The 16,442-nt window shown below is 45.4% G+C and overlaps 1 protein-coding gene across 1 annotated transcript; it reads left to right on the top strand.

Moving 5' to 3' along the window:
* The first annotated feature begins 311 nt into the window (after positions 1-311).
* On the top strand, positions 312-16,421 carry mmel1 (membrane metallo-endopeptidase-like 1). Its single transcript, XM_062460968.1, has 24 exons — positions 312-502; positions 2,235-2,411; positions 2,677-2,721; positions 3,170-3,229; positions 3,527-3,688; positions 5,440-5,520; positions 5,717-5,812; positions 6,612-6,730; positions 7,109-7,174; positions 7,465-7,599; positions 7,920-8,009; positions 8,392-8,528; positions 8,727-8,820; positions 9,095-9,223; positions 9,563-9,661; positions 9,810-9,893; positions 10,233-10,336; positions 10,611-10,669; positions 11,159-11,278; positions 11,393-11,526; positions 11,648-11,713; positions 11,817-11,912; positions 12,519-12,595; positions 12,811-16,421. Exons 2-24 carry the CDS (start codon positions 2,255-2,257, stop codon positions 12,908-12,910), a joined length of 2,310 nt encoding a protein of 769 aa, XP_062316952.1. The 5' UTR covers positions 312-502; positions 2,235-2,254; the 3' UTR covers positions 12,911-16,421.
* Positions 16,422-16,442: the final 21 nt, after the last annotated feature.

The raw sequence follows: 16,442 nt of genomic DNA, 5'->3' as shown, positions 1-16,442 counted from the left end.
CTGACGGCTTCTCTCTCTGCTCTTCACTGAGCAGCTGGGAGCATTCAATAGTAACCCCTTTGACAAAATGAAAAACGGAGAAAGAAACTGATATAATTGCTACACCCTCTTCATTCCCCTCTCCTCTCCTCCCCTCCCCTCCCCTCTCCTTTCACCAGTCCTTTCCCTGTGATTTCATTTCATCACCATCACTATCTCACAGGCAGACTCCTTCCACATTTTCCTCCTCCCCTCTCCTTCTTCGTCTCCCATCTATTTCTTCCAACCCTTCCTCCCTCTCCTCACCCCCCGTCTGTCTCCCCTCGCCTCTCTCTCTCTCTCTCTCTCCCTTTCTCTCACTCCCTCACACAAGCTGCGCCCGGGGGACCAGATAGTCTCTCCTGCATCCAGCGGAGCACACGCTCATTTCTCCACACACCAGCTCTGAGTGAGAACTCAGTAGGGGTGTCTGGGATAGCTGGTAAAGGGACGTTTCTGGGATTGCTACCAACCAGACACACAGGTAAGGAGCGCTGGGCTCTTACACACACTCAAGAGGTGTAGGACACCTGTACACACACATACACCTCAGGACTGTCAGCATGTCACAACCGATACTTACAGCACATTTCCAGGTGGAATTAGGTTATCTGTTACTACATGCAAGATGCATCTGCTAGCCAGACACACACAAGTAAACATTAGTGGTTCTCAGACATAGATTGAGTTCCTCATATACTGTATGTGTCCAGTAGGGAAATTCACATGCATTGTATCTTGGATGACACTGTAACTACGTGGTGCAATGTACTTTGTAGCGTTTTTGTGCATTTAAATTTTGTGCAAAATTGACACCTGTAGTTAACCAATTGTTAGTGTGAAACTCCTCTGGTTTCTACAGTTGCAAGTTGACTTAAAGACTTATTGTTTGTGTTGAGATCTGAGGCACATTGCTCTCACATATCACTCACCCTGCTGACCTCCCCTCAGGGGTCTGGCACACACAGTACCAGCCACCAAACAACACAATTAGCTACATGCAATCACAAAAGTAAAGGGTTCGACAAGCAAACATGTATCCATTCTTGGTCAGCCACACACACAGCCCAACACCCGGGTTCCTTCTGTCAAGCATTTTAAGATCATCAAATTACATATTTGCAGTTTTTAGTTTTACCTCATGTAATTCTACACCCTAACATGGCATTATAGTTGTTATTTACATGTAGAACCTGTGTTTTCTGCATAAGTCAGCATTCGGGGTTACATCACTTTTGAAAGAAAATGCTGTGGAATTTAATTTAAACTGCTTTACCGTTTTCTTTTTTTGCTCAAGGCCTATCAGTCATTTCCTGAGCTCTAATTAACTTTTAGCTATAAGCCTACACTCGATTTCTTGAAATAAGAAACAATAGAAACGGGCATAAAGGCATATAGTTAAATTAACTCATTAGGAAAAGATACGTCTTAAAGTCACCACAACGACAGAGACATGATCTCGTCTGTGCCAGTCTTTCCACGCGGTGGAATACCTTCTCCCATCAGCGTAACCTTTCTGCCCCCGGCTCATCCATCACAGCGGTGGCACTGCCAGACGTGTGCCCATGTGTATTCATCAGCCGGAGGTAATGAGCCCTAGCTGCATGAACTGCTGATTTACAGCACCGCTCTCCTGTCTTAATGACGGTGCAACAGGCCGCCGATGGAGGAACAGGTGCCTCCTCCTCAATAGAATGCTGAGTGATGCCGCAGCTGAACGCCATGGGTGATTATGTTTTGTTCCCCCACAAGTGCTCATTTGCAGCATTGTGAAAATACAATATCACGATGAATGGGTAATAGTGCTTTTGGATGTATGGCTCAGACCTCATGTTAGGATATCTCAAAGGGGCCTTATCCCATACAGCATGCAGTCACAAGATATGCCTCACTCCTAACAGATGTGGGTGCATGGACGCACAATTAGCCTACCGCGTGGACACACACCACAGTCGGTTATTTGACCGCTTTGATTACAAGTGGGCTACGTATCTCAAACACATAGGCTAATGGATATACCGGATACCGTGCGTCCGGACACAGTGTGTAGATACAAAAACACATTGTTTGACACCAACGGGTGATTGTATGCACTCAAGTCCCTAGGCTCGCTCTATATCACTGAGGGGAATGCTGCATCACGCACTGCATAACCGACCAGTCACGGGCGCTTACGCTTTCTACCCTTCACAAACCACGCTATACTTTTTTTTCAGAGAGCAGGGGAGAGACAAGAATGGGCAAATCCGAAAGCCAAATGGACATCATGGAAAAATCTACCAAACCAGGAAAGCGCCGTTGGACTGTTGCGGAGATCGGACTATCTGTGTTGTTGTTGCTGGTCAGTTGCGCTCTGGCCGGTCTTATAGTCCTGTACACATCTGCTCTGAAAGGTAAGAACGTGTGCAACCACGGAGCAAGTCATCATGCTTATCTGATCCAAATGCTGTTAATTACAATAGCATATTGAAACTAAATTTTAAATATAGTAATTTTGACTGTTGGAATGCATCGATGAATTGATCCATACCAGCCACTGCTAATTAAACTTTCTTAATGCGTAACAGGCAGTCGATTCTGTTATAAGCTCGTATAGAATTCAGTAAGACGCTAAAGTAAATGTCCTCCCTGTTTTGTTTTTGATCGTTACCAATGCAGAGCGAAGTAACAGACCAGGTGTGTCCAGGAACTCAGTCTCTGAAGGTGAGTCTAGGCACCTGGCGTTTCCTCCACCCACTATGTGGCGTCAGAGTAATTCTCTGATCCATGTGGCCCCTTCATTCTCTTCCCTGCCTCATCAGCAGAGTCAGACAAAAGTGAGAGTTAAGGACAGTGCTGACTCAACCCATTCCTTTCTGTACCAGACAGGCAGACAGACAGACAGACAGACAGACAGACAGACAGACAGACAGACAGACATACATACATACATACATACATACATACATACATACATACATACATACATACATACATACATACAGACAGACAGACAGACAGACAGACATACAGGCAGACAGATAGGCAGACATGTTCAACTTTGATAAGACCACATGCTAATGAAAGCACAAGCCTAAATTGTGTTTTTAAACCAGTAAACCACGGACTGGTTGCTACTGTATCTAATGCCTAATGGCTTTGTTGTTTCCAGGGCAGCTGTATCGCTCCAGCATCAACAATGTGTGCACAACTCCGGAGTGTGTGACAGCAGGTGCCAAACAGAGCGTCCATGCCACTGGTCAACAACAACGTTTCTGTTCTCCATTGAGCTAAACCGCCTCACACATAATGTTCAAAACACAATATAAAAACAAAAAATGGCCACGATATAAAAACAGAATATATCGGTTCGATCAACCTCCCTTTTTTCATTCTCTCCCTCTCTCTGTCCTCGTTCCACTTTTTCCACCACCTCTCATTTCTTCTTCTCCTCCTACTTGCTTCTCCTCTTTTTTCTCACCCCCCCATCTTTTTGCCACCTCTCCCATCCTCTCTGTCTGTCGCCCAGGTGCCCGTCTCCTGCAGAACATGGATGCCACTGTGGAGCCATGTCAGAACTTCTACCAGTACGCTTGCGGGGGCTGGCTGGAGAGCCACGTGATTCCAGAGACCAGCTCTCGCCACAGTGTCTTTGACATCCTGAGAGACAAGCTGGAGATTGTGCTCAAAGGTCAGTCTGGGTGAGTTGCCATAGTAACCCTAAGGTCAGCTGGGCAGGGGCCTGGGACATCTAAACAGAGACCTGCTGGTCAGCTGTTGCTGTGTCTGAAGTGAGTGGGCTTTAAGGGGAGTTTACAGTTTTTCTCAATTGTTTACACACAAATACTGGTACTTGAGACACAATGACCACAACATGTAACTCATGCACCAACCCCATGAACCAATTCTGCTAAACTACAAGCACAATTCCTGCTTTACACTCAAATTGCAGTTCTAAAACACACTTTTTTCAAAACACTACACACAATTCTCTGCATTTGGCACAATTTTCATTGTGCCATTTCATTGTCTTTCAAGAAAATCTTTTGTTTTCACAAGGAACACACTGCCATTCAAATACGCACTCTGACTCATCGCAAGGACAAACACCTGTCACACAGTTTTACAATTAGCAATCAGAGCTTTAGCATAAAAGGGCAACAAGTGACCTCTTCTGTTTTTGAGCAATGGATGCCAACATTGGAAACAGAGGCAGAGGAGTGAGAGTAAGATGAGGAGGACGGGGAGGACGAGGATGAGGAAGGCCAAGGACCATAATCTCTGATGAGATCCGAGCCGCTTTGGTTGACCATGTAGTCAACCATGGTCTAACAATGAAGGAGGCTGGGCAAAGAGTACAGCCAAATTTGAGCAGGTACACTGTAGCATCCATCATCCGGACTTTCCGAAATGAGAATAGGTAAGAAATCTACTCTCACTACAAAATTGCAGTAGGCCTACTGCATATCAATACAGTACTCAATGAGTACAGTAGTACAGTATTGCCTGTGGACTGTTCTGTAGGACTGTAAAAATAAAGTATGTTTCAAGTATTTGGGAAATGTATTCCTACTTTGTATTCCTACACAGTATTTACAGTATTTTACTATTTGTTTGGCAGAACTGAAAGATTACCAACACAAGGTGGTCGGGAACATCTTCTGTCTCCTGAACAGGAAACTGAAATCATGAACATGGTCCTAGAAAATAACGCCATAACATTACGGCAAATACATTACATTTACATTTAGTCATTTAGCAGACGCTCTTATCCAGAGCGACTTATAGTAAGTACAGGGACATTCCCCCGAGGCAAGTAGGGTGAAGTGCCTTGCCCAAGGACACAACATCAGTTGGCATGACCGGGAATCGAACTGGCAACCTTCGGATTACTAGCCCGATTCCCTCACCGCTCAGCCACCTGACACCTCCTCAATACAAATACAAAGAAAAATAATAATAATGTAACTGTGTACACTATACAGTAAATGATTATGTTGTTTTGTATGTAGAGCACTGTATGTGCAACTTTGTGTTGGTTGGGAAGGCCTAACTCACTATGATGAATGAAGAAGACACAAGTGTTTTCCATTCATCATAGTGTTTTACATTGAGCACATCAGTGTTCAAATGGTTCTTATAAATGTCTATTCATATGATGGTTTGTGTTTGTCATTTGAAAACAAAATACCATTTTGAGATTAAATAACATTGTTTTGAATGTAAAGTTTAATTTTGCAGGAGAAGTGAGGGGTTTTGCCCATTGTGTGTGTGTTTTTTTGATTTGTGTGTAGAGTTCTGAGAGTATGAGGTATGCATTCAGAAAATGTGTGTAACCAATCGAGAAAAACTGTAAAGTAGAGGTGTTGTCTCATCTTTCATTTATGAAATGGATGAAAACGATCTGTCAGGGCAGTCTCTCTTCTGCTTGGTTTCTACCAGGTGTTCTTGAGACAGAGAACGAACAGGACCGGGAAGCCATAAGGAAGGCCAAAACCCTCTACACCTCCTGCATGAACGAGAGTAAGTGGTGCACTTGTCAACCTGACTCTGGACAGCAGTACTGACTCCTGATGGTCAAACTTACTGACTGAGACGAGAATATCTGTATGCGGGTGTGTATGCACGTCTGTTTGTGTGTGTATGTTTGTGTATTCCTCTGTCTGTGTGTTTATGTTATTTATGTTTGTGTGTGTGTCTGTGTGTGTGTCTCCTGCAGGTCTGATTGAGCAGCGTGACTCCCAGCCCCTCCTCAGGCTCATTGACAGTGTAGGAGACTGGCCTGTTGCCTCGGAGAACTGGAACAGCACCACGGGTACTAAACACACACACTCTCCGTCATCTCTGACAACACACACGCCCACAGACGTACACACCAACACACTGCGCTTTGAACCACATGAACACGCACATCGGGTGATTGGCACATCATGACAGACTGACACAGAGAGAGAGAGAGAAAGACAGACAGAGAGAGAGAGACAGACAGAGAGAGAGAGAGAGAGAGAGAGAGAGAGAGAGAGAGAGAGAGAGAGAGAGAGAGAGAGAGAGAGAGAGAGAGAGAGAGAGAAAGAAAGAGTGACACAGACAGACAGGCCGAAAGAGAGAGTGACAGATAGGCCGACAGATCTTTAAGGCGATAGACCTGAGCTGAGCATTCAGGTGTTGTGATTTGGGGCATGTTGAGTGGGCAGAGCAGGTTCTCCATCAGGACTGTGACCGCTTCTTAAAATAGCGTCTCCTGACTGCTGACTGTGTAATTACATGTAATCATAAGAGCATGGCTCAAACAGAATTAACCACGCATCAGTGCATCTGCAGACACAGATTCATGGTTGCTGAGGAGCAACAGGAGGAAGGGATGCTCTAAATTCTAAGTCTTTGTTATTCTTGTTAAATGGGTTGCACAATATCGCATTAACGCCACTGTTGTACCTCTAAGTCAACTGAACATCTCCAGTCTGTAAAGCATTACATTTATGCTTAATTGAATCCCAAGTTTAATGCACTGAACTCCAGTTCTGTCCTCGCGAGTCATTATCCTTTATTAGTACATGACTAGTACATGAAGGTGTGCTAGTGTGAGGGTGTGATGTTCCTGGTGTTTCCCTCAGAGGAGGCTTGGAGTCTGGAGGACACGCTGGTCAAACTCACCTCTCGCTTCCACAAGAAGGTGCTGCTGGACATGTACGTGTGGACGGACGACCGCGACTCCAGTCGCCACATCATCTACGTGAGTACAGCACAGGGTCTGTGTGACAGTACAGCACAGGGTCCGTGTGACAGTACAGCACAGGGTCCGTGTGACAGTACAGCACAGGGTCCGTGTCACAGTACAGCACAGGGTCCGTGTGACAGTACAGGAAGAAGCTGTTACTCAGAGCGACAGCAATGAGCCACAGGTCCACCAACAATCAGTATTTATAAGTCAGTTTGCAACTGTAGACACTGGAGGAGTTTCACGTGTACATTTTGCCAGGTGTTGATTCTGCACAAATCATTCAAATTCACACAGACAGTTGACTGCACACAGACACACCTTTCTGTGGTCTTTTGGGCCACTGTCCAGAGTAGTATGACAGTGGTGAGCTGACCCCTGCTGTTTTGACAGATCGACCAGCCCGGACTGGGAATGCCATCCAGAGATTACTACTATAACGATGGAAACTACAAAAAGGTAACTTTCCTAGTCTCGAGTTGAGTGTTGTTTCATTTTAGCAGAAACTTTTTGTCAAAAGCAAAGTACAAATAGTGCATACGATAAGGAGAGCAGAAAATCAAGGACCTAAAGGGCACAGGTCAAACTTTATTTGTCTGGTTAGCGTCACTGCATTTTGATCCGACACAGTGAAACAATAACATGAAATAAAGTAGGATTGTTGAAGTGCTGGTTGTTTATCACAGTGACTATCAGACAACGGGAAAACAGGAACATCACTATGCGTTTGTGTGTGTGTCTGTATTCAGGTGCGAGAGGCCTACTTACAGTTCATGGTTTCCATGGCGAAGATCGCACGTGAGGACCGGAACTTGACCCAGGATGACGAGCGCGTGTGGGAGGAAATGCTGCAGGTGCTGGAGCTGGAGACAGACGTTGCCAACGTGAGTATCCTGTCTCCTTGCAGCCTAACAAAAGCACATTTGTAAGACGGGACAAAGAAAGAAGACATCATGACAAGATGACACATCTAGCCCCTCCCCTTACTTAACCAAGTAGAGACAGTATGCTTGTTAAAAAAGAGTAATACAACTCTGTAAAGACATCATATATGAATGACATAAAGAATTGGTCTTTATTCTCCAATGAGAGTCAACAGAACTTGTTATTATTGATCTCTATACACAAGATATACTGTACATCTCTGTATACAAGGTATATCGGACGTCCTAGCATGTCTGCGGTGTTGTTGTGTGTTGTCAAGGCGACGTCCCCAGCCGAGGAGAGGCAGGACGTCACCGTGCTCTACAACAAGATGACCCTCAGCGAGCTCCAGGACACCTTCAGTCTCAACGTAGGTGCAGTCTGCTCCCCTCCACCCCGGTCACTGGCCCTCTGCTCCCCTGTACCCCGGTCACTGGCCCTCTGCTCCCCTGTACCCCGGTCACTGGCCCTCTGCTCCCCTGTACCCCGGTCACTGGCCCTCTGCTCCCCTGTACCCCGGTCACTGGCCCTCTGCTCCCCTGTACCCTATCACTGTCCCTGGAGGTCCTGGAGAAACACTTACCCCTGCTGCATGGGTCAATCTGGCAATCGAAATAGTTTTTTTTCTTTGGTCTCTGTTCAGATCCAGTCTGTAGTATGTTCTGCATGAGGACACACTAAGACTAGATTTTGTTGAAACTGGTCGTGCCTGGTTGCAACACCTGGCTCAAACGGAGCTCTGTTCTGTTAAGGGCTTCAACTGGACCCGCTTCGTCCAAGGAATACTGTCCAGTGTGGACATTGAGTTGCAGCAGGACGAGGAGGTGGTGGTGTACAGCGCCCCCTACCTTGAAAAGATGAACAGCGTTCTCTCCAAACACAGTGTCAGGTCAGATGGAATAACTCAGCGGCAACATGCTGTGTGGGCTACAGAACGGGCCAGATGATCATCACGGTCACGGTCATTTACGTGTGTGTGTGTGTGTGGATGGGTTTGGATGGATGTCTACATGTGTCCACGTGTGGTTATGTGTGTGTTCATGTGTGTGCGTGTATCATTCATGAGAATATGAATGAACTCCTACAGAACCATGCAGAACTACCTGACGTGGCAGCTCCTCATTGAGAGAGTCAGCAGCTTGAGTCGGCGCTTCAAGGACGCCAGGTCCCAGTACAGGAAGGTGAGATGAGACGTCCCACAGTATTAGGAGGAAGACGTCCTCATTGGGAACACGTTACGACGCGTTCGTTTTCACAAGGCATATGGTGCCGGGGGATTGGACTTGACACTTGTGACTTGTCTCTGTGTGTGTTTGTGTGGGCGTGTGTTTCTGTGTGAGTATGTGTGTGTGTGTGAGTATGTGTGGGTGTCCGTGTGTGTTTGCGTGTGTGTTTCCGTGTGCCTGTGTATGTGTGTGTGTGTATCTGTGTCTGTGTGTGTGTGTACTTGGCCAGGCTCTGTATGGGACCACTGTGGAGGAAGCACGTTGGCGGGATTGTGTGCGTTATGTTCAGAGCAGCATGGAGAATGCCGTTGGAGCCCTCTATGTACGGGAGACCTTCGCTGGGGAGAGCAAGCGCATGGTGAGTCATGGCCCCGGACAGGAGGCAGACAAAACAGGAAACTCCCTCTGGCTCTGCCATTACTGTACAGCACTGCCACAACACTAGCTTAGTATGCTGAAAGGGAGCCATTATTGTCAGCAGCAGGGAGGTTTTTGTCTGTTCAGCTTCACGTCTGCCAAATAAGAAATGTGAACAATTTACAGTTTCAATACATTTAATTTATATGAATACATTTTTACAAGATGCTGTACAAGATTAGTCACGCGATGTGTATTTTACTTGAAACATCTGTCATGTTTTACTTCATGAAGATTTGATTTGATTCGATCTACATTTGAACTTGGCTGTTGTGGGCAGGTGAGTGATCTCATCAGTAAGATCCAGGAAGCGTATGTGGAGACTCTGGAGGAGCTGAGCTGGATGGATGGCCCCTCCAAGGAGAAGGCAAGAGAGAAGGTACAAACAGCCCAGGGGGAAAACTCTCAAACTGGGAAACAAGAAAATTCAACAATAAGCAAGTTTCAACAATAAGCAGGTCTGCCCGGAAGTGCCTGTGTTGTTCACTGTGTCTCTGAGCCTGGCACTCTGCTGCTTTCTCATCCAGGCCATGGCCATCAAGGAGCACATTGGATACCCGGATCATATTCTGGAAGACAGCAATCAGAAGCTGGACCAGGAGTATGCACATGTAAGGGAGACCGTTTTACACACCTCTCACCTCTTTCCTCCACCCAAGGATTACCTGAGTTTATTTTCCCCTTTGGGATTGTACAGGTTTTATGACACCATATCACAGAGCAGTTTGGAGGGAAAGAGGAAGGTGTGTATCAAGCAATAATTCTTGTTGGGTAGATAAGGGAAGACGTACATGGATACGGAAAGTGTGTTGATTTAAAATGGGGACGGACACTTTATTTCATTTTCAAAGGGGGGCCTGATAGCTTCAGTGCCGTAGCGGCCATAGAGAGGTGCAGGTGATCTGTCATCAAGTGTTTTTTGGATAATCGGGGTTCCGTCCTTCCTTCAGTTGAATTTCAGCGAGGAAAACTACTTTGAGAACATCCTGGAGAACCTCGAGGCCGAAGCCCACAAGAGTCTTAAGAAGCTTCGTGAGCCTGTGGACCCTGACCTGTAAGCTGCCTGGCATTGTTGTCAACACTGACAGTGCACAACACAAGAACACACTCCCAGCTTCCCCCTACATGATTACTTGGGGAAGCAGCCAGTCTGCTCATTGGGACTTGTCTGAGGGTAGATGCTTTGCTTTTGGGGAACAGGGTTGGGTATCTGGATCTTATATCACACGTATCATCAACTCAAATACATGATCCTACATCAGTGCATTGAGACAGGCAGAAGGGAGCGACAAGACACTGACTGTGGCTTTCTTTTTCTACTAACCAAGGTGGATCATCGGTGCTGCCGTGGTGAACGCCTTTTACTCGCCAAACAGAAACCAGATTGGTAAGACTCTGAGACCACGCCGCACCGTGCCGCGCCACACACAGGCTGTGCATCAGAACCAGATTATTTGAACTGATATGAGTCTGCTTGTGTGTCAGACTGAGTGCCCCAGTGCTGCTATCACCTCATTCAGAACTATGATTGCCAGTAATGACATCCTTCCACTGTTGATAGAATAAACTAGTTTCAGGCTCCAGTGAACGCCACCTCTGTGGTTGAGAGACAAGAGAGGTTTTGTGGCGCCACAATGCATGCGATTCAGACAATGTTTCAGTAATACTGCACTGCTAGTTTGACGATAATATGCTGTGGTGATTTCAGGCCAAAGCTGGATCTTGTTCCCTTCATTTGCTGGGTTATGTGTGTGTGCGAGGGCGTGTGTCTTCCGGGGTTGTGTGTCTGTGCATGCATGTGTGCGTGCATGTTTGTGTTTGTGTGCTTGCGTGTGCCACATCTACACCATGTCTGATTTGTCATCTCTTCATCCAGTCTTCCCAGCTGGAATCCTGCAGCCTCCCTTCTTCAGCAAGAAGCAGCTTCAGGCTCTCAACTTTGGGGGGATTGGGATGGTGATTGGACATGAGATCACCCATGGCTTTGATGACAATGGTGAGGCATCTGTAGTAGTGCAAAGCACATTATGGAATTGATTAAAAGTGTGCATGCCTTGCCAAGCGTTCACATGCTTGTGTAATGACTCCAGTCCTCTATTCTGTGACGCAGGGCGTAACTTTGACAAGGATGGTAACATGCTGAACTGGTGGAGTAACTACTCAGCGGAGCACTTCAAGGACCAGTCACAGTGCATGGTTCAACAGTATGGTAACTTCCACTGGAAGCTCGCGGGGGGACAAAATGTAAGTTCTCCGAGTTTGAAGACTGTTGTACGTGTGCGTATGCATGCGTGTGTGTGCGTGCGTGCGTGTGCGTGCACGTGTTTGCGCGTGTGTTTGAAGACACGTCTGTGTGTTGCCTCAGGTCAGTGGAATCAGCACCTTGGGGGAGAACATCGCTGATAATGGAGGAGTTCGACAAGCCTACAAGGTCGGAGGTCCACACAGTCATCCTGAATCGATATCCCCATCTCATAATCCTGTTAGACATCGCTTTGTCACCCAAACAAACCAGTGTCTGTGTGTGACCACAGGCCTACCTGAAGTGGGTCGAGAGAGAGGGGGAGGAGCCTCGTTTGCCTGGTCTGGACATGGACCATAAACAGCTGTTTTTTCTGAACTTTGCCCAAGTGAGTAAAAAGACTTGAAGTAATGAATGACCTACTTTTTTTTTTTTTGTCACAACAACCAATTGATGCACTCGGCAGGCGTCCTGCTGGCCCTGCTGTTTGTGACATCTCATGAAGGGCACGGGGGAAGTGCTCGAAATTCTTGGTTTTCTGAAAATAAACAACTGTGCAATGGGGTTTGGCAACATTCAATTCAAACAACCTCCTATCATGATTTTGGATGGAGGCTACTTATGTAAGGGTCAACCATCTCTTCCAAAATAAAGAGAAATGTGGTGCCAGACAAAATATACAGCCCAGAAAACAGTGTGTGGCTGTGTTGGACACTGCAGCCAAAGCAAGTCAAAAGCCTGTTACAAATCGGTACAACAGCCACACAGAGTTCCTGCTGGGATTATGGACTTAGGCAGCCGTGCAACGCCGCAAAAAAACAAAACAAGCTTGCTCTCTCAAGCATATTATCTTCACTTTATGGGAAGAATTTAGAGGGAGTCGTATCCATAAAATATTATTCCTTAAAGGTTCAGTTTGCTCACTTTATGAGGAGTAGCACAAAACAGACTGGTCTGCTTTGATCAAACCTGAACTAACCCATGTCTCCCCTAGGTGTGGTGTGGTGCCTATCGGCCTGAATATGCCAGCCAGTCTATCAAAACAGACTCCCACAGTCCCCTAGAATACAGGTATGGACCTACTGTAATTGAAGAAGGATTCTAAAACACAGCAACGTATTTAGAAAGTACATTTTAGTGTTGGATACTTCAAATACTTAATGTGCCTGAATGTGATTTCCCTGTGTAATATAAACACGTGAATTGCCCCAGGAGTGTCGATCCTACTGCAGCTGGAAGAGATGTTGTTGACAGAGGTCTGCTACTGTCTCTCTCTTCTCTCACAGGGTACTTGGCTCCCTGCAGAACTTCGGTGCTTTTGCCGAAGCATTCCAGTGCAAAAAAGGCACTCCCATGAACCCTGAGTCCAAGTGTCGGGTGTGGTAGTCCTCTTCTGCCCTCCCTGTGGTATTTCTTGACAGGGGACAGTGGAACACAAGAGAACAGTTAGCTACCCACCAGTGTTCCACAAACCTCACAGTCATGTCCTGCCTCAGAGCTTGTCTCATTTATTTACATGGCAGGCAAGGGGGGGGGGGGGGGGGGTTACTGGGTTATATACGGAGACATTCACACCAATGTGCAAATATTCAGTATCAATTGACTGGTTACTGCTTGGATTACACTCCAGCTTCATGGCTCCAAACAGACTCAAACTGCAACACGGCAGGAGAACACCTGCTTGAGTGTGTGTGTGGCTTCTCAACTTAGAACTTGTTGCATGTGGGTGAATAGTTAACTTGTTGGCAAGTGGATTAGCTGTGTACTGTACCACTGTGGTTGGTTCCTGGTTTATAGGACGCGTATGACAGGGCACCTTCTAATCTGGGAAAATTTTGACCTTGTGAAATATTGTACACTTTAGGGCTATTGCCTGACTTTAAATGTTTTGACCGCCTTTAAAAAAAAATCACGCCCTGAAGTTATCCAACCTACTTGGGCTTTCTGTCAAGTCATAGGGAAATACTCAATCCTTTGAAGTCCACAAGTGGCTAACAGTAGGGTTAGGGTTAGACAGTAACAGTAGGTCTTTGTGCTCCAAAACTGTTGTTGTGCCGACAGGAACGAAACATCAACACTAGGTCTCTTATAACAACACAAGGAGGAAGGCTGGAGTGAGCCGGAGCTGGACATAGTCACACACGCTCGCTGGGCTTTGTTCAGTTTACCTGAAGACGTAAAGACTGTTAGAAATCATTTGCAGCTTTAACCTTTAATGGACATGAAAACTTAACATTTGGAAATGTTTTTTTCTTTGCTACTGTGTGACTCGTAGACGATACAGTGTCTATCGGAGATGTGCTTGCAAAGATACTTAGTGTTTGTTTAGTGAAATAGCCTTGAACTATATAATTTGGAATTTGTTCATGATGTTCAGCCAAGGAGAGTATTTAATTCATGATGGATACACAATACTCACAATAACCTCAAGATCCATGTTGTGACGATGTTGAGGTAGATTTACAGATAATTTCATAATTTAGCTGGCACCACAAATACTGTCAGAGAGGGCATCGTTATGTAAAGTCCAAGTCTATGAAACATTTTTAATATTCCTTGCATAGAGAGAAAACAGACTACCCACAATGTAATAGTTTTTTTTCACAGGCATCACTTGGTGTGTGTCTCTGGCTGTAGGGTAGAGGCCACCTGTCTCAAACAGATGCTTCTCTGACTTAGCCTCAGCTGGTGTCACAGCTGCAAAACAGGACTCGTGATCCGAAACGAGATTGAAGTTGGAGATTTACACACGGGCACATACACACAGACAGACAGACATCCACACAAACGTACACATCCACACGCTCACACACACACACACACACACACACTCGACTCTTTCTGTTTTGAAAACATTGTCTCGCATCATTAGTAATGTCTGAGTCTGTGTTCCTACATAAAGACCGGTGGCTGTTACTTTGACCTGGACCAGATCTCAAGAGCTCCTTTCACTGTGCTCTTGAACATGTTCCTAATGATGGTTCTTATCCTGTGTGAGCTACCTTGGGCTGCCAGAGACAACTGATAGGGGCTACTTCACACTTCTTTGGAGTGAGAAATGGAGTCAGAAACATGTCACACATTCTGAAGGTATTTAGTGAGCTTCGGGAAAAAAATGGATGTATACATAAAAGCATCAGCCGTGATTGAACACATAAAACATCCTTTGAAAGAGTAGCTCCATTCAGGCTTCAGGCTTGAACTAGACTCTGAGAGCTGAGGATCGGAACACCACTTAGATGTTGAGTTAGGGATGTGTAGAGAAAATGATTGGGGGAAAAAACCCATAAAGCTTGTGAATGAGAAAGGCTGTCGACCGGAGCAGGGACTACTGGGTAAACACTTTGGGGAGGAAAATGGTTTCTCATTACAGGAGCGGTCAAGGCCAGGACTGTTATTTTCTACCTTGATGAACCGGTAGTGAAAGCGAAACTGAAGAGCAGAACATGAGAGTGGGAGAAAAGCTACCTGGCAGCATGTTTAAAAGGGGGCCGTGTTAGATGGCCACCGCTTTGGACATAGAAAATGTTGTTTTGGACAGCGATCTTGGAAATATAAGAACAGACAGTCACTGACATCGATGTTTCTGGAAGCCTTGGTCACTTGAACATGACTGTTATGTGTCTCATTCGAGACTGATGAATGTATATAATATACAGTATCTGCCTTTGAAGTTTTATCTATATTTACTCTTAGCCTGTTTACGTATTTTACTGGCTTATACTGTTGTACCGTGCAGGGGATTATTACAGCTTTGTGACTAGTGACTGTTTTACTTGGTCTGTGAGTGGTGAAAAAAAGCCTGTTAACCAGACCTGGGTCAAATAGAATTTGTGAGTGTTTTCCTTAAGTGGGCATGGTGGTCCTGGCCATGGGTCTGCCTCTGGGCACGTTTATTTGCTTTCATTGCGTTTGAAACAGTGTCCATTGCGCATAGGTAGAGTACCTGCAGATATTTGCCCCAGGCTGGTCTGCTGCCTGCTGTGAAGCAGATATCCATGAGGTGGATGAGGAGTTAGGAGATGTAACTGCTCCATAGGGACAGCGACAGCTGAGACTGAGGTTTAGGAGATAAGCAACACGGCGTTTACGATTTATGCTTTGATGGCTGGGGTAAATACAAATCTGAATCATTTACTTTTGAAATATCTACTTTGTTGTACGTGTATCACCCACAGAATAATGTTATTAGGGCTGTGCATCTGATTTTAAACCTACATATATTGCACAAAATCACTTAGTAAGTCGTAAATAATGTACTTCAGTTCACACGTTCATTTGAACTATAACAAATGAACAGTGTTCATTGTTTAAAAGTAAGTAGTAGTAAACCAGATTAATTTAATCTGAGCGCAAACCACAAGGCCCCATGAAACGCAGTGTAGTACGCCCCCATTCCACAGACTCTAGTCATCTGCTGCCATGAACAGAACCAGAATGTTGTCCAGGAGGACAGTCAGTGTCTGAGAGGAAACCACAGTTACCTGAGGACAAAAACCACTATTTACATAGTGACATCAGCCTGTAAATGTTCTTCTAAAGCTTTATATTTTTGGGTTTGGTCAAATGATGCTATATTCAGTCAAATATCAAGTGCAAATATGTAGACTAACAGCTATTTTTGCGACTGCGACAAATCTGTATGTAGAATTTTGCATTGATTGTTCACTGGGAGGATTCCAGTGTCTGTGCCCATCACTGACAGCCCATGCTCATCTTTCAAGGTCACTGTCTCGTTTGACATGTGACCCTCTCTTGATACTCTGAATATGTGCTGTATTTTGTGATTAAATGCAAAACAATATTGTGTAATGTGTCATATGCAATTTGTTAACCGATATCTTGGTGTAAAAACTATCCAGTATCGTGGATTAAAATATATTGTCTAAGCAACAAAGATGATAATTGTCTTGTGCCA

This window comes from Osmerus eperlanus, chromosome 1 (assembly GCF_963692335.1).
Source record: "Osmerus eperlanus chromosome 1, fOsmEpe2.1, whole genome shotgun sequence".
NCBI classification, from domain to species: domain Eukaryota; kingdom Metazoa; phylum Chordata; class Actinopteri; order Osmeriformes; family Osmeridae; genus Osmerus; species Osmerus eperlanus.
Note: the sequence above shows the minus strand (reverse complement) of the source record. Positions and strands in the feature narration are given on the sequence as shown.